The following is a 21,606-nucleotide window of genomic DNA, read 5'->3' as shown; positions in this document are numbered from 1 at the left end:
TTATGACAGGAGCTGCACCCCCCCTCTACCCTCCAGCGCCTTGAGACCCTCATGGGTGAGTAGCACGCTTTAAAAACCCTGATTGAATGATTGGGTACCATTTTTATCAAAACAGAGGCCTTCCAGTGTGTCACTCAGCCACTTCTTTTGTGAGTGACGGCACAATCCAAGAGTCACCAGGGCAGGGGCCTGAGAGGGTTAATAAGAAGTTGCTTTTGTTTTTTAACAAAGTTGAATTTAACAGAAAATGATACTTCTCAGATTACAGTAGAGCTCATGTGGCAATTGGGTTGTCTGCAGTTAGGCCCCCTGACATTTTAGAAGTAACGCAGAGAAAGCATACGTTAAAACATCAATTTAAACAATCATGTGCAGCAGCTGGTCATGCCCATAGTGTGGGCAATGGGCAAAAGAGCAGAATGCTGCTCTGCAGCACGTGCTAAAATGCTATGTAATGTTACATTGATTTGTCATGTGTGGCAGGGCGTTCCTGGTATTACATACATGTTACATACAAGTCAGGCCTGATTGTATGCCAGCATGAGAGCATTACTTTACTGTGTGTGTTCGTGTGTGTGTTTGTGTGTGTCAGGCTTACAGCCTAGAAAATAGTTTTTTGGAATGGTAATGTTAACAGTGTGTGCAAGGTCACATTTATTTTCATAGCCGATGCTGAAGCACTGCTATCTGGCTGCGGACCCAACAGCTTTCTGAGGTATGCGGGGATACTTGAGTGGCTTGTTATAGTAATAGTTATAGAATTCTAATAACCATTCAGTCAATGCAATAACCTGATGATATATATGTAAATATTAGGTAGGGACTAGACTGCTCTAATGAAGAGAGCAGGAGTGTTCAATGTTTGAAGTATTTCTCATATTCACCTTGTTTCGTAACATGACTACTGAGATTATCGTGATAATTACCGCCATTCTGGTACATAAAAGTTTTGTACGAATTGTGCATAATAAATAACCTTTTATGTGAAATCTGAACAACTGTGCATTTCTACTGTCTCCAGGTGCCAGAATGGGGATCCATACCTATATACAATGCTTCCCTGTAGATAAGAGTTACTCTCAGGGCTGTCTCACTCCTAACATTTCTTATCTATATGAGAGTAACTTGTTGTGGTGAAACACGAGGGACACCTATCCATTCTCCTAAGAGCATATGCTGTGTCTCATTCCTCCACCTGGGTCTGCCACCGAGACGTGGGGTTCGCAACAGATTTGCTTGTATAGTTGTCCATTTTCATCCTCATACACTTGCATCACTGTAGGAGTTCAAGAACATTCACACTCAAGTGTTGAGGATTCTGTCTTAATGAGCTTTGTGGATGTGGTTAATGTGCTGATTTTTTGAGCATATAGTTTTGTTATGTGTGTTGTAATCGTCCGTGTTTAGAATGGTTCGCTGCTGCCAATTCCCGTTCTGCTACCAAGAGCAGTGTGTTGTGATAGTGTTGCCTAAACTGGATGAAGTTTGCTTTGCCAGTGTCAGATTCCAGTTGCTTGAAGGCATAGCCACTGTGACCTTGGTTTCCTACAGCGCTGTGAGGTAAGCCAGCATGATGGGAGGATCACTAGCTTGTATCATTATTTTGTATTAATTAAAATAATCTGACATATAGCTAAAGCCTTCTCCAGGCCGGACCTAAAGATCAGAAAAGAAGATCCCTGTTCCATTTTTCTGCATCCTTTTTAAGTCAACCCAAGTACCAACAGAATTTTTTTTTAAGGAGATAATCTTTTTTTGAAACACTTACCTCGGCAGCAGCATTCTGCCAGAGCTCCATGCAGAAATCTTCTTTCATGCATAATGAGGCTGTCTCGTCACTCTGGCACCAGAATTGAAGCCCTTGTTGACATAGTTTAGGGTTCTCCAGATGAACCTGCTCCACACCCGTCCCCGCTGCACCAAAGCACAGACAAGAAGGGTACTAAGTGATCCACAAATGTTGTTCGGAAATAAACAGGTAAATATTAAAACCATACTCAAATTTCATTTGCCCCAGAAAAGAAAGCTCAGTAAGTCCTGTTAGGGTTCTAAACAAAATGTTGACCTATTAAATATGATTACATCATACATTTGATCTGTGAGGCTACTCCAAGAGACCATATAGTTGGGCCTCATCTACATAGTTCACACGAAATTTTCCAAGGGAAAAAAATGTCCATTTCCGAATTTATTGAAGACATTTTGTGATGGATGGTCAAAAGGGATCAATCTTTAATGAGATCCAAAAATTTAGTTTCTTATTTAACATGTTTTGGCTCACAATTTAAAGAACATATGCTCACCTTTAGCTTACCAAATTTGCCATCTGGCCAGTTTACTCCGCAGATGACTACATTTCTGTTTTAGTTTTTTATGACATACATGCTGTAGGGATGAAAGCCTCCAATGACCTGTGCCTCAGTGCTAATTTTGCATTTTTTCTTTTGCCCATGAAGGTTCCTATGTCTTTTTGCTTTTTGTCAACAGTCCCTGAAGCATTAGCATTCCTAAAGAATACACATTTGGTTCACTTTGAGTCAGGAGATTCTTCATTGGTCTCCCTGTCTTGTAGTCTCAAGGACTAAGGGCCAGATTACGAGTTTGGCGGTCCTACAGTGGATGGTGCAAGGCGTCGTACGCTGTAGGACTGCCAAAGCCGTGGTGTGACCACCTGCCAGATTAGGAGTTAAATTATGGTCAGGCAGGGGTGCACATTGATGCTTCGCCAATTAAAGCAGCTATGCCAGGGGAACAGCCATTCTCATCTACAAAAGGGTCCCCTTTAGTCTTGGCGCTGTTGTGCGGGATGCCGAGGGTAGATACATCATTGTCACAGAATCTCTGGTGTGTTACAGCGCTGCCCTGGTGTGCGTGTATGCCCCGAACATGGACTACCCCGGTTTCTTTCACAATTTTAATGCCCAGCTGGCGAAGTTAGAGCCACAGTTACTATTAGTGGGAGGGGACTTTAACTTGCTACTTGACCCCAGGCTGGACAGCACTTCCGTGTCTCTTGACACTAAACCACGGTCACGTCGTGCCCTCTTAGAACTCTGTGAACAGTTTTCGCTTCTAGATATTTGGCGTGAGCGCAATCCCACCCTTACAGATTACACATATTATTCCTGCCAGCACAACACCTGGACTAGAATTGTTTTTTTTGCTACTTTCCCCTGACGTTGCAGGCTTGTTTCGCACGCTTGAGTCTCTCCCTCGGGCATATTCCGACCACTCCCCGGTAGTGTCCCAATTGAAAGTCCCTCGTCTCGAGGGATTTGAACGGCAATGGCGCTTCCCGAGCCGTGCTCTACACGACGACCTTTTTAAGGCAGAAATACGCAAAGCCATTGAGGACTACTTTGCTATCAACATTGGCTCAGTGGACTCCTGGGCAATCCTATGGGAAGGTTTTAAGGCAGTCATCAGGGGCGTTTGGATTTCCAAACATGCTGGGGTACTCAAGGATCTCCGTAACACGTTACTGCGCATTGAGCGTGACCTCACAGCGCTAGATGATGCTTCTCTGCATTCATCAAACTCTGCTGTGGAGAGACAGCGCTTGGCCCTCCTGACTGAATATAGGGATACTGCAGACCGGGAGATACTGTACTTGGGCAAACACCAGACAGCCCGGCGATATGGAGAGGGTAAACGGCCTGGCAGGGTGCTGGCGCAGATGCTGCGGCCACCGTATAGCAAGGCATACAACACTGACATACGCTCTGCTACTAACCAAACCCTCACCTCCACATCGGAAATTCGAAATGAATTTCTAGACTATTGCACTGCACTATACACCACAAAAAAAGGGCGTGACCACACAGCACAGGAAGACTACCTGTCTGAGATCGCACTAGTGTACCTTGAAAAACACATGCAAGATTTTTTAGCTGAACCTATTTCTGTTGCGGACGTATTTGGAGCCATCGACACCCTCCATGGCTCTAGAGCCCCTGGGTTAGATGGCTTCACGGGTGACTTTTATAAGGAATACAAAGACCCACTTGCACCGCAGCTGATCGAGGTATACGCGGAGGACTTGGAGAAACAAGTGCTTCCCCCCACACTTCGCAAGGCAGTTATTATCCTGCTCCCCAAACCTGGCAAAGATACATCTCTGTGCGAATCATACAGACCTCTGTCCCTTCTAAATTTAGGCTATAAAATCTTAGCCAAGGTCATCGCTAATCGCCTGTCTCAATTAATGAAGTTTATAATATCTCCAGCCCAATCTGGCTTCGTGCCCCACTGGTCCACCTCGCTTAATCTCAGGACATTATTTGCAGTCCTTCACAGGATTGATCCAGAGGTCCCTGCTGCTGCAATCCTTCTAGATGCGGAGAAGGCCTTCGACTCCTTGGAGTGGCCCTTTTTTATTTCAGTGATGCGCCGTATGGGCATGCCTATGGCATTTATTGCTACCACTGCCTTATTATACAGCAAACCCACGGCAAGACTCCGCTTGAACGGCACGCTCTCCCGACCCTTCAAGCTTTCCTGCGGTACCTGCCAGGGATGCCCTCTGTCCCCTCTCTTGTTCATCCTGGCTATGGATCCGTTGATACGCCACTTTCAGGAGCGACATCTGCAGCAGGGGTTACAATTTAACGCTGGTCCTCTCCTGGTTTCGCTCTACGCGGATGACACAATCCTATATGTCAGGCAACCCCAGGTAAATTTAGAACCTCTCATTAGAGAGATACTCAGATTTGGCCATTTCTCTGGACTAGGCATCAATTGGCACAAGTCATTAATTTTTCCTTTAACTTTGAGAAAGAAAGCCATGGGAGTGTGAATATCCACTTGAAGGGTGCACAGACTCGTTCAAATACCTGGGGATCCACATCCATCTAGACACTACACAGATCATTTGCTTAAACTATGGGCAGGACATCAGCACACTTGAGACACAGGTGCCCGAGTGGCAATTCTAAAGATGGTGGTACTTCCCAAATTCTTATACCTATTTAATATTATCCCCAAAACCCTCACTAATGGTTTTTTTCGGACATTGCACACACACCTTACGCAATCGGTCTGGGAAGGGAAACAGCCACGTGTTTGGTGGCCTGTGCTCACACTGCCATATGACAGGGGAGGGTACGGCGTACCAGATCTACAATTGTACTACCTGGTGGCCCATGCATGGTTTCATCCTGATCCCAGGATACAGTTTTTTTGGCCTGAAGCTGACTTAGTTCTTCCGGAGCGGTTATCCACTGTCCTGCCCAAGGGCATCCCTAGGGACCCCCATGACATATAAACTGTTTCCACTACAAGTTGGACATGGGATAAGCTGAGACGTCTGACCGGTGCCGGGGCACTGTCTTTTGCCCTTCCTCTTCCAAACGCTTGCTGATTCCCGATATTGGGTGACCGACTGGTGCAGCGCACCTTGACGACATTCAATATCACCAAACTGGGAGACTTATATACTGGGGGCCACGTCTTCTTGCTAGTTGATGATACATGTTACCAAGACAGAAGCTTCATGGATAGATTTGTCCTAGGACGCATCCGGTCCGCTTTACGTGCCACACTGCCTACTTTCCCGATTAAACCAGAGTCGTTCCCCCCTCTTACAATGACAATTGAGAACACAAATCTAATTTCTAAATTGTACAAAGCATGTGCTAACATGAGGCCTATAAGTGACAACAAAGTCCGCAATGACTGGGAGATAGACTTGGGCCACCCCATAACCGATGATCAGTGGAACAAGTGTTGCGCAGTCACAAAAGAAGCCTCACTCAACAGTAAGCACAAACTTCTTCATTTTACATGTTTACGCCGCGTTTACTTCACCCCGGTTAAAGCGCACAATAGATCCATCCAGACCACAAACTTGCCAGAAATGCGCTGCACCCCATGCTGACTTTGCACATCTAGCATGGACATGTCCTCCGCCACAGTCCTACTGGGAACACATTCACTACACTCTAGGGAAAATGATTAACTTGCCCCTCATTCCAACTCCGGAAGTGGCCCTATTGAGATGCACTGTAAACTTCCACAGGGGGGTCAGACGGTTCGCATCACTGGGTCTGCTCCTGGCGAAAAGAGAGGTCGCAATACATTGGGGCAGAAAAACCACACCTAAAATACGGAGTTGGCTGAACAGTTTAGCCTATTGTAATGTAAATAGCGAGATCTATGCCGGCATAATGCCCAGTTCTTCCCGTCCTAAAGACATATGGGGCCCATATCGTGCCTATATGGAGGATCTGCGGCGGCCCTCCAACTCTCAATTGGAAAATGGTATTGTCCCAGAGGGAGTGGGGTAACAAATTTCAATATGTTGGGCTAACTTAGTAACAGGTAACACTCGACAGAAATGGCAAGTCCCGAATGGCTGGTCCTTGTTGTTTACTATGTTGGGATACTTATGGCGCTGGAGAACAACGATGGTTGGTGGGCAGGGGATGGCCTTCGGAATGACGACGTTATTGCATTACTGTATTCTTTGTACCAGCCTTGTCAGGCATAGTACCTATTGCAATTCTAAATTGTTGAAATGTTTTCTTATGCGACAATGACATTGTAATCACTCGTGAACAGATTTGCATGTATGTATCCTTTGAAATGATGTAAACTGGAAAATAAAGTTAAACAAATAAAAAATCATGGTCTGGCAAGCGGGCGTGCGGCGGTTTATGGAGGCGGTCTGCTAGGCTCATACAAAAGCCTATCATGCAGTCTGATACCGACTGCAGCTTCCTGCACGGTGTGGCATATATGCCACACTGTGCTGGAAGGGAGGGCGCTGATCCGGGGAGGACTACATGTGGCTACAGCACTGCCAGCATCTTCCTGCTGGTGAAAGACAGCCCGCCCAGCGGGATCCTTGGTCCCAGTAATGCCAGTGGTCTTGTGGCGATCCGACCGCTGCAGTTGTAATACTGTGGCCAGTCACGCAGTGTGGTGGTCATCAGACCACCACCATGGATAGGCGGGCCAATGGACTGCTGTACACATAATCTGACCCACAGTTTCTCTTTGACCTAGTCTGTGGAAGACCTGGCTCGAGCCTTAGGAAAAACAAGGTCCCTTCTGTTTATTTAGATTATATGTTTTGCAATATTTATTGTGATTGTCTCAACGCATGTGCATGGCCCTTGCTTTGCAAATGCTATGATTCCACCCATCACTGAGGTTGCCTGTATCAATTCGCAAACAAGAATATTCCCCCATTTCTTTTCTGAAATCATCCCCTTACCAGCTTCAAAATGTTGGCATGTATGGAGAATGCCGAGACTAGCACTCACTAACCCGCCTGCCCAGCTCCACCGAGATGGTGACATAGAGTGAACTGTGGAGCTGTGGAATGTAAAGGGTCCACAACGTTACTCTAATGTCCAAAGTCCTGGTTCTGGAGTTACAATAGCAAATCTGTCCTGGTTCTGCAATGTTAAGTGGAAGTAGAGGCCAAAGACTATGTAGTGGCTATGAAGAAGTGCCAGGCAGCTGACGTCATTGTCAGCTGAGTTGATGGCTTTTATCCAAGGTGAAGACAGAGCTTGAATAATCTGGAACCCTGAACAGGCAGGTGCCTCGGTCACACTACGAGCCATTTCAAGGAGCAGTAATATTTGGAAAATAAGCCAAACTTTTCTAAAATATTTACAGGCGCACAAATCTCTATTGCAGTACGTCTAGAATTGGCCTTTAATATTTCAAACCTCTGCCCTCTTTTCTTCCTTTGTTTTCGTAGGAGCCCTGCATCACTCTGCTAGAGCGCTTAGATACAAGTTGGGTTCTAGTAGGGAGGTATACAAGCCAGATAAAGAGGAGATACATGAAACAGCTCAGTTAGTTTAGCTCCTACATTCAGAGCTGTGTCTTGTACATTGGCCAAACAAGAAGGGAGTGGGGCTGCTAGAGCGCAGAGCAAACTGCAGCATAGCAAGAGACACGTCTGAGAAAAAGTCTACAGGTTGAAGGTGGAATCACATTTAATAGAGTTGAAAAAGGAAGCAGGCATCGAGAGATTAAGAGGCCCCGGTTTTTATTCATCTAAGATCAACGGGGGTGTATAAGAAAGCCATCTGCTTAAATAAAGCCACAATCGGGATTGGCAATCTGTTGCCTTTGCCATGGCATTTGTGAATGCGGAAATGTTAGCAGTGTGGCTGAATTCCACAAATATACCACTGGTTCAGGCGTATTATTAAAGTAAATGAAGCAGGTGAACACACGCACCCATAAGTTTGTGATTATTCGTATTTCTCTTCAAGTAGTTTTTCACCTTTAGAAGCACATGTAAATTTACTCCTGTTAATGACAGGGATTGAGCATGTTTCCAGGATAACAATATGCAAGGAACAGCCCTATCGTTAATGGGAGTGTATTTTTCCCCTTCACAGATGCAGTTGTTTCGCCAAAACTAACGGTGTTATATTGGGAAAAGCTTTATTCGTTAGGAAAGACACTTTCCCTGTGAAGAAGCAAAAATAAAGTTAGATGTGCAAATTCACACTTTTGCTTGCAGAATTTTCCCCTTGGTAAAATTGTGCATGCATTCGTTTAAATATTGTCTACTCCTGAAAAACTACAACTAGGGCCGTTTTTCAGTACTTGCGAAATTTGCATCAAAAACAAGAGCAGTCCCAAGGGTGCACATGCATCTATACATATTTTCAATTAGCTCATGAAAATTTAGAACACATAAAATCAGACTCTTTAATAAGGAAGGGGGTTGTAAACAAAGGCAGTTTATGCATAATAGGGTGGCCAAGGGTCCCTTTTCCTGCGGGTTACCCCTCCTTTTGCATTGTTAGTCCTGCTCTCCGCCCCAAGCTGCTACAGGGCGCCAAATGTCCCACTTTTTGCACTTTCAGGGCAAGGAAGAGAAAAGCTCGTCGGAATGATCTGAGCTGCACAACAGCACGCCTTGAGTGACCTGGTTGAATGTCCCACTATCAGCCTTTCAGCTGCTAAAGAGGTCCCTATTGGTAGCTAGCATGTGTTCACTGCATGACAGGAGGGAGGGGGAGCTGCCCGCAGGTAGAGTCCTGCACAACCCAGCTTCAGGAACATGTTCCCCTTTAGAGATGCTGATACAGAATGGGGCATCTGCAGTTACAGGGCCGTGAGAATGTGAATGAAAACCACAGAGAATGTTTCAAAGCCCTGACGTCTCGTCAGATTAGAGGCAGAGAACATGAGATTTGCCCAAGATCAAATGGCTTGAAAAAGTTAAAGATCTGAGACGGCCACGCAGTACTGCTTGCTCCAAAGACTATATCTTTAGCACCATATTGCATTTTGGCTCATAGACCATGAGACTGGAGGCTGCCTACTTCAAGGTAATTTATAGTGATGTTTCTTTTTTACTCACTGCTTTTAGAATGGATATAAAATATCTCAATCTTAACAAAATATGGTAGTTGAGGAATAAGTTCAAAAGGTGTTTGGACAAGCGCACACAATTTCATCAAATGTAAAGGTAAGGATTAAAAATCATGTCTCCTGTTTTGTTGTGATATGGTCCAGGATCCACCCTATTCGGATAAAAAAGTCAGGGTGTAGTCGACCTTGCCAAGGTGTATAATTCAGTGTTTATTTCCAGCATATTTAGGCAAAGTGCTAAACCCAAGATTAGATGGCAATGTTCCTCGGTCCATGGCCAAAATGTACTCCCTGGACCACTTCTAGCAGTGATGCCTGCCCACCCTAGTGAACTGCTCCACGTGTTTGGGGTCCTGACAAGCTATTTGTTTCTGGCCCTTACAACAAATATTTTAATGTAATGGGTAAAAGGCAGAAGTAGATTTTGAGACCTTTTCTGTGGGTCCTTAAGCAGTATATGGCTACTGAGCAGTATCCGTGATGTATACTGTTAACAGTTGCATTTAAGGGTCTAATACTATTTCAGTACATTTATAAGACAGAGTTATTTAGTGTGTAAATATAAATCTCAAAAGCTGGCAATAAGAGCTGTTAAGGTTTACTCAAATGGCGGTAAAGAGAATAGAACTCAAACACAGAGTGACACGGTCATCACACTCAATACGCCAAATATCTGGCTGAATTATATCAAAAGCCCGATTTAGATAAATGAGGTTATGAAATGAAAGACCAAAAATGTGCTCCCTGATTCATAGGCCCCTTGCTCCTAAACAAACACCTTCTCATGCCTCCAGTGTGCAAAGTGTTTCCACGCGCAAAGCGCCATCCAAAGTGATGACAAAAAGTTGTCCACTCTATGGATCAGGCAATGAGTCACTGGTCATAGCAGCCTAACAAAGGTGTGGACTCACCAATGAAGGTGGGGAAACAACCTTTACAACGCAGTCATTACATCGCGCTACCTTTAAAACGCAGTTATTACAACACAACATCCTTTACATCGCATGTCACTACAACGCATGTCATTACAACGCATGTCACTCCAACGCATACCATTACAACGCATAGCCTTACAATGCATAGTTTTTACCCTTACACTATCCACCACTTACCCTACTGTTGCACTCACTGGAGTGGGAATAGTAATTTTTACCCCTACACTATCCAACACTTACCCTACTGTTGCACTCACTGGAGTGGAAATAGTAATTTTACCCCTACACTTACCTTAAAAGCAATGTAATGGTATGGGTGGTAATGGTATGCGTTGTAATGGTATAATGCGATATAATGGAATGCGTTGTACATGTAGTTTCTAAAAATGCGTTGTGATGGCATGCGATGTAAAATCATGCATTGTAATGGATGTTGCGATGTAAAAACTGCGTTGTAAAGGCATGCGTTGTAACGTCAAACATTCCTGAAGGTGCCATATTGTCAACATACTCACAGAGATCTGCATGTGACTCCAACCTCTGACCCAGTTCTACCCAAAGCTAGGAGTGTGCAAAATTCACTTAATCCACTTGTGTAAAATTCCAGGAAAATGATTTGTAATTACGTGAATTGCAAATCCATAAAGTGCTGCATTTTAGAACGAAATGTGTCCTCAACATGAGGATACATTTTGCACTAAAAACATAGCACGCAAAGAAGAATTGACTCCAACATCAGCCACTTGAGTTCTGGTTGTACCCATGCTACATGCTAAACCTTCTGCTGCAACTAGAGCAATCAATCAATATGTAACTGCCGTCATGGTGCAGTTTTGGGAATTTCGAGTGAGAAGCATAACATGAAATTCTCAAAATTACATGAATTACGCTGGCATAATTTAAGTTTTACCCAGAAACAAAGATATACAACTTCTTAAACAAACGTTCCCCTGATAAGAACATCTCACCACAGCTAAAGCCAGCCTCACAATGGTAGTAACTCATGACATGAGAACATTTAACTGACAGGAATATGTTCCCATATTCAGAAACACGTATTTCTATTAAGCCCCACCTTTCCCCACAGGCCGTCTGAACAAGCAGTGATGCTTCCCTTCTTTTACCTGTGGCTGTGTGTAGCATCAGCGGCAAGATGAGGAGAGCTGCCATTGGTCCAGCCATTCTCCTCTCTTCTGGCCCACAGGACAGGGTTCTTCTCTGGCTGTCTGAGTCGATCTGACAGTGGTGGTTTTGGATACCGAGGCTCAAGCCTCTTCACTCCATATTCTCTTTGAATTATTTAGTCACAGTTCTGTTGTCTTGTTGATCTGTCACACATTGTCAGATGCAGAAGTGCAGATGCTCAGTGCTTTATAGCTCAGCATTGAGAGGGGCAGATCTTCCTTTCACCAATCGGTTACTTTCCACACATTCTCATGCCTTTAGTACATGAACCCTCAAAACAATTTTCTCGGCTTGCTAAGTTCTTCAACCATCATCTCTCTACAGGGCTCAATCTGTCAGCAGTACAGCTCAAGAGATGAATGTACTTGATGCAGAGAGAGAAGTGATATCTGCCTGATGCAGAGCACAGCCCTTGTGATAACACCTGAGTCTATAGTTTGTTTAACCATCCTATCGCAGGATAAATAACAATAAGAAATCTCAAGGAGATAATTCACCTGCTTTAGCTAGCCGTGAGTAATGTCTATGTGATATGTTCACAGTTTATGTGGAATGTGCCCAGTGCAAAGAGAATCACATGAGTGAATGAACCTGTCCGAAGTGGATTAGGTATGTGTGTGTGTGAATGCTTGTGCATGTGCAATGTTGGTTGAGTGCTGCTGAGGTCATTGTGCTATCTGTAGGACCATCTGCTACCATTGCGCTATCTATAGGATACCTGCTTTGAACCCATGGAGCTAGCTCAGTGTTTTAATGAGGCCCATGCGTAACATTTTGTTTCAATCGCAGAACTGGTGGAATTTGGCAACTCCGCGTTACTCTTGTGAAGCAGAGTTTTGGACAAATTCTGCTAATTGTCACATGGCCGAATTTTTTCTCGTGCAAGGCTCTACTGGCTAGTGCGAGTGAGAATTGGCATCCCGTAGCACGATTTTCGGCCACTAGGAGAAGTTCCCATGATTTTCTAACGTGGCTGGTTGCAAGCGGTCGTGGTTAGAGAGCTGCTTTTTCAGTAGATTTTCAACTTGGGCAGCACCAAAATTGACTCAAATGGTTGCACGTTCTTGTACACTGGGTGGTGCCCTTCGCACTGATTACAGAGTGAGCGACATGATGTGCCTATTTCAAAGGTTTATAAGGCTGTTTTTTCAAAGGGCAGCTAGCAATGAACACTTATTGGAATTATAATAGTCAGGCTTTGTTTACCTTTCTTGAATAAACTGTTAATAAATTAGTGGGTAACGGTGAGGATCGGTGGACACAGGTGATTCTTAGTCTAAATGTTTAATTATGAATTCTGTGCATTTGCCCCATAATTTGGCAAATTTGGAGAATTCACCAACATTTTGAATCTACCTCAAATGAGTTAAATATTACTGGCTGAGAATGTACCATATAATTTCCATGTTTTGCTACATCATTTTGATAACCTTGCTGTAGAAATTGATCCTCCATGCTGTATAATCCTACTAGCTCTGGCAATGTTGTTAAATAAGCACACATGCAGAGTGGTCTGGAATTCATATTTCACAGGAAATGGTGAAATATTTCCCATAATTTGCAGTTACCTGTAAAATATGGGTTGAAATACCATATGCAGATGAGTGAAGTGTAATATGCTTATTACCATTGTTGAGTGTGGGGAGGAGTCAGGATTTATGGGAGAGGAAGCCTCTACACATCTGCATTTATGTTTTATTCCATGATATTATTTCATGTGTGCTTATTTTAACAATTTACATTTTTGGAACATTTCATCATAAATGTATACCATACTCGTTACATTTAAAAGTCGAAATAACTTATTTATTGTAACATGATTTCCAATGGTGTTATATTTCAAGCCCCTGACTGCATTAGTTTCTATGGGAGGGTGTTGCAGTACCTGCGAGTGGCCATCTGTGGTGCTAGGCCTACCTCAATGCTAGGCTGCAGTATATTCACACCTTGTTTTAAGACTGCAGTAGCTTTGGAAGTGTAGTCTGTGAATAGCAATAGCCTTACTCTGTTATGGGTGTGTGTTTTTATTTACATGTCCCTCCATAAACTTTTCTCTATGCTTCCCTAAACTCCTCCTATTTTTGAATAATTATTTCCCATGTTTATACAACTCCCCTGGTCAAGCCCGCATTTACACGCAAATTAAAACCTTACGAATGCGGAGATCTTCGCCGCCTTGAAGGAGACCTCGGTATATGTTACTAGCATTTTGAAGTACGTGTGTAGTATTGTACATATGTCAAAATGCAGTTTGTGATTACGATCCTTAGTAGTTTGAACAAACCACTGCAGAATGCTTCCCTTAAGCCTCTACATGTGTCTTTTTGGGGGGTTCAGCATCTCACCCCTGGGTTATGCCCTTTAACAGAGCAGCACATTTACCCATTGAAACACAGCGATTCTGGAATTATAAAATTAATTTAACCAAAAACCTATATTATTTATAAGAGCAAAAGTTAGACATAGTAGCTGCACTGGCACAGCATCTCAACCAGTGTTTGGGCAAAATTTGGTTGAAAATGTCGTGACACAGAAATATCATAAATTAAATATCGGGACACAGTAATATCATGATGCACAAATATCGTTGACAAGAATGTAGTTTTTTGAGGTAAGTAATATAGTTGTAAATAATATTGATGCTTTTAATGTAGTTTTTACTAATATAGTGGTTACAAATATCGTATTTTAATATGTTTTCATTGATATAAAAATGTTATGTGTTACTATTGTTAGGCCTCATTAATGTTTAATTCACAGTCTCACGATTACAGAATTGAAATATTTTCAATATCAATTACTCGTTTAATTTCAACAGCTACCAACGATTGACAAAGCCAATAACCCTGGCTGGTTTTAGGTGTATGTAGTTGTTGTGATATATATCTGGATGCAATAACAGAAAGCTCAGAGAGGAACCAAAATACTGTTGGGGAGCACACAGAAAATAAGTTCACATGCTTAAACCATGATCAAAATTATATAGGCCACGCCCCATATATAGACACCCTACTTTTTTCATCCCACTTAAAGCCCTTCATAAGCCACATGGCCAAAAGTCAAGCGGTTTGAGAATGTCATCAGAACCCAGAGGTTTTGCAGTGCTTAAGACAACTGAATAGATACTTGTGCACACTGCACCTACCTCTGTCATCATCCTTAAGTTGCTGTTAGCATGCCTAGAAATTGAGCGAAAGAACAGGCACCTGTTGCCTCAGAGACATCGGCTTATGGCACTATCCACCTGGTCAATGTTTTGTGTAACCCACCTGTAACTCCTGGAGGAGAATCACTTCTAAGGCCCCTGAATGATCCTCACCTGCTCTGCTGCACAGCTGCATGTTGGCACAGAATGTTGCTGAATCTTGGTGGGCCTCGAAAGCCTTCAAAATCGCTGTCTTGAATCTCCTGATCCCCATTTTGCAGGGCGTCCTAATTAAAAAAAATACCGTGTTGCACAAACCGTCCAGTGCCCTACTGATCTCTTCCTGCAGCAGGTGAGGGGGAGTCGGGGGTACAAGGAGACAGAAAACAAAAGGTGGGTTTAATCAAATGCATGTGTTTCTTTGTGAAACATGAATTTTATTTATTGCACACTGAAAGGGATGGGGCTAAGATTAAGAGAAGGGAGGCAGACCCTGGGCTGAATTGCTGAAGTGACTGGCGCTGGGTTACAACGCCACCTCTAGAACAAGGCTGCTCCTAGGTTGATATAGGTGAACAGAACCTGCCTTCTTAGACTGTATGAGCCCAAGGTCCCGGGGTACAGAACCTAAGCCCTCTATCCTATAGCGCTGTATGGTTGACAGGGTCGGAACAAGGATATTGAGTTAGTCACTGCGAAAGCCGGACACACACATGGAACCAGTATTGTTTTAACTATTATTGGGGCCCTGGGCAGGACATATTTGGGGCTCTCTGTTTGTAATTTTACTACCAATCAAAGCCCTCATGATGTCAAACAAACTTTCTTTTTCAGAAAGGGGTTCACCAAAAATCTTTGAAATGTGTCTTTCCAAACCCCACAAAAATCCTAGTGCTGGGTCCACAGGAAATCAGGGCCAGTCACCCCGAGGCCTGCGTGACTCAGGGATGGGATACATTCAGGTGCTCCTACAGCGGGGCTTTTGAGGGGACTTGGGGACTTCACGCACAGCCTCATGCTTTAAAACTCACATCGCTCTGATCCTTAGCCACATTTTTTTTCCAAAAGCTGAATACGAATTTACAGGCAGTGCACCGGAATCCCCAGTCACCACGCAGCGGGTTTGTTCCGTTATTCATCCTCCATTCCTTCAGACCTCCAGCATACTCTTCAGCACCGGAGCCAATCAGCGTCTGGGGCAAAATGAAATAATAATAAAAGTGCATAAGAGTTCATTCTACAGACCCAGGACTGGGGTGGGGTGCTGCTTTCACTGCCCACTAGGCCGACCAGTCTACAGGAAAACTGAGAGCTTTCCCCGCAGGATGCTGCTACTGAAGGACCTTTAAGCCTGGGGTAGAGTCAGTTACATGACACTACGGTCCCTCTCAAATCTGGATTTTATTAAGGACACGGAGGCTAAGATTATGCAAATCTCCTTTATTGCCACAGCTCAGCAGTAACAATGAAGAGAATATAGAACTCAAACAACATTCCAATTCAGTATATAGGGCGTGAGCACACATCCATCTTCCTTCTTTGTTGCTGCTGCTCAACAAGATAAGTACCCTCATTACATTTGTGTTATACAGTTTATTTCTCTACCTGTTTGTACTCTTTTCACATAACTAGGTCCTATTGATCCTACTGTGTGATATCTCTTCTCTAAAAATGTTTTTTTCTTGCATGCCATTTTATTTAAAGCTAGACTGTGTGTGTATTTCATCTTATTTAAAACTATGTGTACTTTACCATTCTTTCAACTTCCCATGTTGGGACTTTATCTTGCTAATGCAGTGCTCATTAATCCTGCAAACGCTTAATTCCTTTCTTTCAATAATCATGAAATAGACACACGCGTCCTTTGAAAGACCCAATCTCTTACCATTGCCTGGCAGCGCTGTGAGTGCGAGCCAGGCCTGCAGCCTAACACGTATATTTCTTCAGCGCTGTGAGCGCGAGCCAGGCCTGCAAACAAATGTGTCTATTTCTTCTCCGTTTTCTCTTCTCTGCCCGCACCCTGCGCGGTCATGTTGTTCTGTTTCCTTCGGCGACTGCGGCCTTAACACACTTCCCCGCTTCACTCTCATGTCTTTTCTTCCCCACCGCGGTACACTTTTCTATTGTGCATCGCAGGGGGAGACTGCTTAAAGGAAAGGCCATAAGGAGCAACCACGCACGCAGAGGACGTGCAAGGTTGCCATTTCAACAGCAGACAACCCTTGGCAGTTGCTGCTGTTGTTTCAACGTGACACGACCTGCTTCTCCTCGAGCATAAAACCAGTATATTAACCCCTTCCCACCTTCTTTTTCTATGGCCACAAACCAAATTTAACCCCTTCCCATCTACCTTATTTTTTATACCGATTAATCATAAATCAAACAAAAAAAAAAGACTGTTACCTACCTAATCCTTTGAGCCCTTATTTAAAAAAAAAAAAAAAAAAAGGGGGATTAATATAGACATAAGGTAGATTATTTCTTATTTAATTACTGATTTATATTCCCCTACAATGTCTCTTAACCCAGACTCCAACCTTGAACGTAAGCTTGAATCAATGGTCTCTAAGGCCATGGACAAATCTATGGACTCTTTTAACGAGACAATCAATAAAAAATTTAAAATACTGACAAGGGCATGGCCCTCTACCAGTACTGCGCATTCTTTGGGCGCAAAAGAAGGGGCAAAGAAGAGAAATCCCTAAGGAGGTCAGATCAAGACTGAGGTCTGAGTGCCCGCGCCCATCCCTTCCTGATAAAATCGCTATGACCCCTGAACTTGACCCTAAAGTTGTGGCCTTTATAGCCAAGGGTGCCAAAGACCGTAGGAAATGGATTGACAAAAGCCTAAGATAGTGTCAGGATCGCCTCTTAGACACAATTGGCCCATTAACCATCATCTTTGAACTAGCAGAAAATGCCTACGTTGGTGGCATACCTGTTGACCCGAAAGTGTTACGCCAATGGGTCCAGACTAGGACCATCTGCCTGATTGGCAACGCTAATACTGCTATTTCTAATGAACGGAGAAAAGGAATTCTCCTAAAAATTGTCCCAAAACTAATTGAACTAGCGAATAAAGATGGAGGCCCCTCTTGTCAAGGACTCCTCTTTGGAGAGGAGTTTATTCGGGATATGGCTAAATACGTCGGGCCTTCAGCTCAATCCAAAAGTCGCACTGCAACATAAAGTATTTTTTCGAGACAAAATTTTTGGAAGGGCCAAGAGAATGCGGGGTCTGTTCCCCGGTCGCAGACAATCATCCTCAAGACCCTTTCTTGGACGAGCCTCTAAATTCTAGCAGACATCCTTTTATGGAGACCAATTTTTCTAACCGCAAAGGCAGAGAAACCGTACAAGACCATTCCGGAGAGAGAGAAAAAACAGAGGTTTTTCCACAGGTAAGAACTTTGAAAGACCTTTAAAAACCCCTATAAATGTGGGAGGGAGACTAGCCCTTTTCTCTGGGAATTGGACTATGATAACTCAAGACCCATGGGTTCTAGATACAGTCAAGGGTTACAAAATTATATTTTGCAGTTACCCTCATCCAAACCAAAAAACCACAAGAAATAACCTTTTCTCAACCACAGAAGAAACTAGTCTCCCAAGAAGTAAAAGAACTGTTAGCCAAAGGGGCAATAAAAGAGAGCTCGCAAAGAGGCTTTGTAAGCAACATATTCCTAGTAGAAAATAAAGACAAAGGACAGAGACCTGTCATAAATCTGAAAAGCTTAAACGAATGGGTAACATACCACCACTTCAAAATGGAGGGAATATACCTCCTGAGGGATGTTTTGAGAAAGGGAGACTGGTTAACTCGTCTAGATTTAAAGGATGCCTACCTGACCATCCCGATTTGGCAGCCACACAGGAAATTCCTGCAATTCACATGGGAAGGAAAACATTCGGAATTTTGCACCCTCCCATTCGGCCTTTCTTCAGCCCCTTGGTGTTTCACCAAGATACTTCGTCCGGTAGTAACATGGCTAAGGGAAAGGGGCATAAGGTTAATTATTTATCTGGACAATATCCTTATAATGGGTCAGTCCAAAGCAACGGTAGCTCGTCACACGGATCTTACCATCCGCCTACTTCAACATCTAGGCTTCGTAATAAACACAAAGAAATCTTGTATAATACCAAACCAAGAAACGCAAATTCTGGGTTTTATGGTCAACACTCTGAATGCGGAATTGAAATTACCAAGGGAAAAGATAAAAAAACTTTGGAGAGAGCTCAGAAAAATGCTATCAATGGAATTCATTCCATTGAAACTTTTGGCAAGAATCCTGGGTCTTCTTTCTTCAACCATCCAGGCAATTATTCCGGGACCTCTACATTACAGGGCCCTTCAGAGACTGAAAGCGAAAGCTCTCAAGACCAATCTCTCCTACTCACAATTGATTTGCCTAGATCAGGATTCCAAGAAGGAACTGACTTGGTGGCTCAAGAACGCGGAAGCCTGGAATGGCAGGGCAATCTTTGAGGAAGCCCCAGAGTTAGTAATAGAATCAGATGCAAGCCTAGAAGGTTGGGGTGCCACATGTGGCGACACATCAATAGGGGGTCGCTGGACACAACTCGAGAAGGATCTTCACATCAATTGCTAGGAACTCCTGGCGGGTTCCTTTGCGGTTCGAAATTTCACTCAGAATTCCGTGAAATGCTGCATTATGCTGCGCATGGACAATGTTTCTGCAGTGAAATACGTCAAAAAGATGGGGGGTCCACACTCAAAGGGTCTTACGGAAATAGCGAAAGGGTTTTGGAGCTATTGTTTGAACAAGGGACTCTCAGTTACAGCAGAGCACATTCCTGTTTGAACAATGGTGTAACGGATTGGTTCTCAAGGAATTTCAAGGATTCCAGCAACTGGAAACTAGACAGAGGAGTATTTATAGCAATTCAAGACAGATGGGGCCTGTTCGGGAAAGATCTTTTCGCAGACAGGTTGAATACTCAGTTGAAGAGCTTCTTCAGCTGGAAGCCGGATCCTCAAGCTTCGGGGGTGGATGCCTTCCTCCAGACCGGTGGGGCTTAAAGCCATATGCCTTCCCGCCATTTGTCATGCTTCCACGCCTTCTCTTGCATGCCCGTCATTACGTGCAGAACATGGTAGTGATAACCCCTCTTTGGAGGTCGCAGGCATGGTTCCCAGTCATTCTAGAGATGTCTGTAGACTTCCCAATTCTCATACCACCTTTCAGGGAAATACTTCTGGGTCCAGAGGGCGAATCTCATCCTCTCATAGACCAAGGCCTATTGGTTTTGATGGCATGGAAGATTTCAGGCGACAATGGGAAATCTCAGGACTTTCGCAAGATGCTTTCCAGCTCATATCTGAGTCTTGGGCATCTGGAACAAGAAAGGCATATCGACTGACGTGGAATAAATGGGTTCGCTGGTGTATTCAACACTACGATCCTGTTTCAACTGATTTAGTTCACGTAGTTAATTTTAATTAATCGGAACTCTTCGCTTCTGGCCTATCTTACAGAACAGTTAATGTCTATAGATCAGCGATAGCTGCGGGTCATTCCTTAGTTGATGGTGTCTAGGTGGGAGAAAACCATCCGACAAAGAAAATTATGAGAAGTATGAGGGTTCTTAATCCTCCAACTCCTAAATACACGGCCTTATGGGACGTAAGAAATGTTTTACAAGTTTTATCCTCTTGGGGTGATAACATTAACCTCTCTCTTAAACGTATCTCTTATAAACTTACTGTCTTACTTTGCTTAGTTTCTTTTAGACAAACGTCTGATGTTAAGGCTTTAGACGTTACTAGCAGAGCTTATCAGCCTGAAGGAGTTTGTTTTTATCTTAAAAAAGGACAAAAACTATGTCATCTTCAATCTTTAACCCTTCCTTCTCTTTGAATGAAAGTCTATGTGTTGTCAAGTGCCTAAAAGAGTAATGAAAAAGGACTGCCCCTTATGGAGAGGTATTGAAACTCAACTTCTGATCTCTCACAGATCCCCTCATAAAGCTGTCTCATCCCCCACACTTGCAAGATGGGTGAAAGAAGTGATGAATGAGAATGGTGTGGATGTGTCTATCTTCGGTGCACACTCCCTCAGAGGTGCTTTGGCTTCCAAAGCCTTTGTTAGGTGGAGGGCTCCAAGATTTTCTTAGAGCCGCTGACTGGTCAAATGAAAGTATGTTTAAAATTGTTTATTTTAGACCAATCAATAATTTGCTCAAATCACTTTAAACTTGCATAATGTTGGCCTCTGGGTAATGCCATAACATTTTGATTTTTCACAGCCTGGTCGGCAGAAAATCTGGATTTTATTAAGGATACGGAGACTAAGATTATCCCACTCTTATTAACCCGCCCTGGGTTTATTCCTTTTGACCTATTGTGTCTCCTTTTCTTTCAGAATAAGTCACCTTTGGATTTCGATTGTTTTAAGAAAATTCTTCACGTCATTTCAAAGTTATGTTCCTTGTTCGCAGGACTGGTCTAAAGAAAGAAGGAAGATGGATGTGTGCTCACGCCCTATATACTGTATTGAAATGTTGTTTGAGTTCTATATTCTCTTCATTGTTACTGCTGAGCAGGAGACAGTGGCGAATCCCAGGGATTTCGACAGATGCTTTCAGACTCATATCCGAGTCATGGGCATCTGGCACAAGGAAAGCATATCGACTGGCATGGAACAAATGGGTTTGCTGGTGTCTTCAACAATGTTTTGATCCCGTTTCAACTGATTTAGTGCATGTCGTTAACTATCTTTCAGAATTGTTTACATCAGGCCTGTCATACAGAACCATCAATGTTTATAGATCTGCTATATCTGCAGGTCACTCTTTAGTTAACTGTGTTTCTGTGGGTCAGAATTTACTAACTAAAAAAATAATGAGAAGTATGAGAGTACTAAACCCTCCAACCGGTAAATATACCACCTATGGAATGTTAGAGATGGAGAATTCAGGTATATGTTGTCTTGGGGGCTCAAAACTTCTGGGTTTTTGGGACAGTCAGTT

The 21,606-nt window shown here is 43.4% G+C and overlaps 1 protein-coding gene across 1 annotated transcript in view; it reads right to left on the bottom strand.

Moving 5' to 3' along the window:
* LOC146784279 (uncharacterized) overlaps positions 1 to 21,606 on the bottom strand; it is a 203,977-nt gene that overhangs the window by 97,240 nt on the left and 85,131 nt on the right. Inside the window, exons 9-11 of the mRNA XM_085635303.1 lie at positions 15,645 to 15,806; positions 14,788 to 14,956; positions 1,769 to 1,914 (exon numbers count right to left, since the gene is read on the bottom strand). Of these exons, the coding sequence (XP_085491429.1) occupies positions 1,769 to 1,914; positions 14,788 to 14,956; positions 15,645 to 15,806 (477 nt within the window). The remainder of the gene's footprint in view (positions 1 to 1,768; positions 1,915 to 14,787; positions 14,957 to 15,644; positions 15,807 to 21,606) is intronic.

The sequence above is a fragment of the Triturus cristatus genome, chromosome 11, assembly GCF_964204655.1.
Source record: "Triturus cristatus chromosome 11, aTriCri1.1, whole genome shotgun sequence".
In the NCBI taxonomy this organism is placed as follows: Eukaryota; Metazoa; Chordata; class Amphibia; order Caudata; family Salamandridae; genus Triturus; species Triturus cristatus.
Note: the sequence above shows the minus strand (reverse complement) of the source record. Positions and strands in the feature narration are given on the sequence as shown.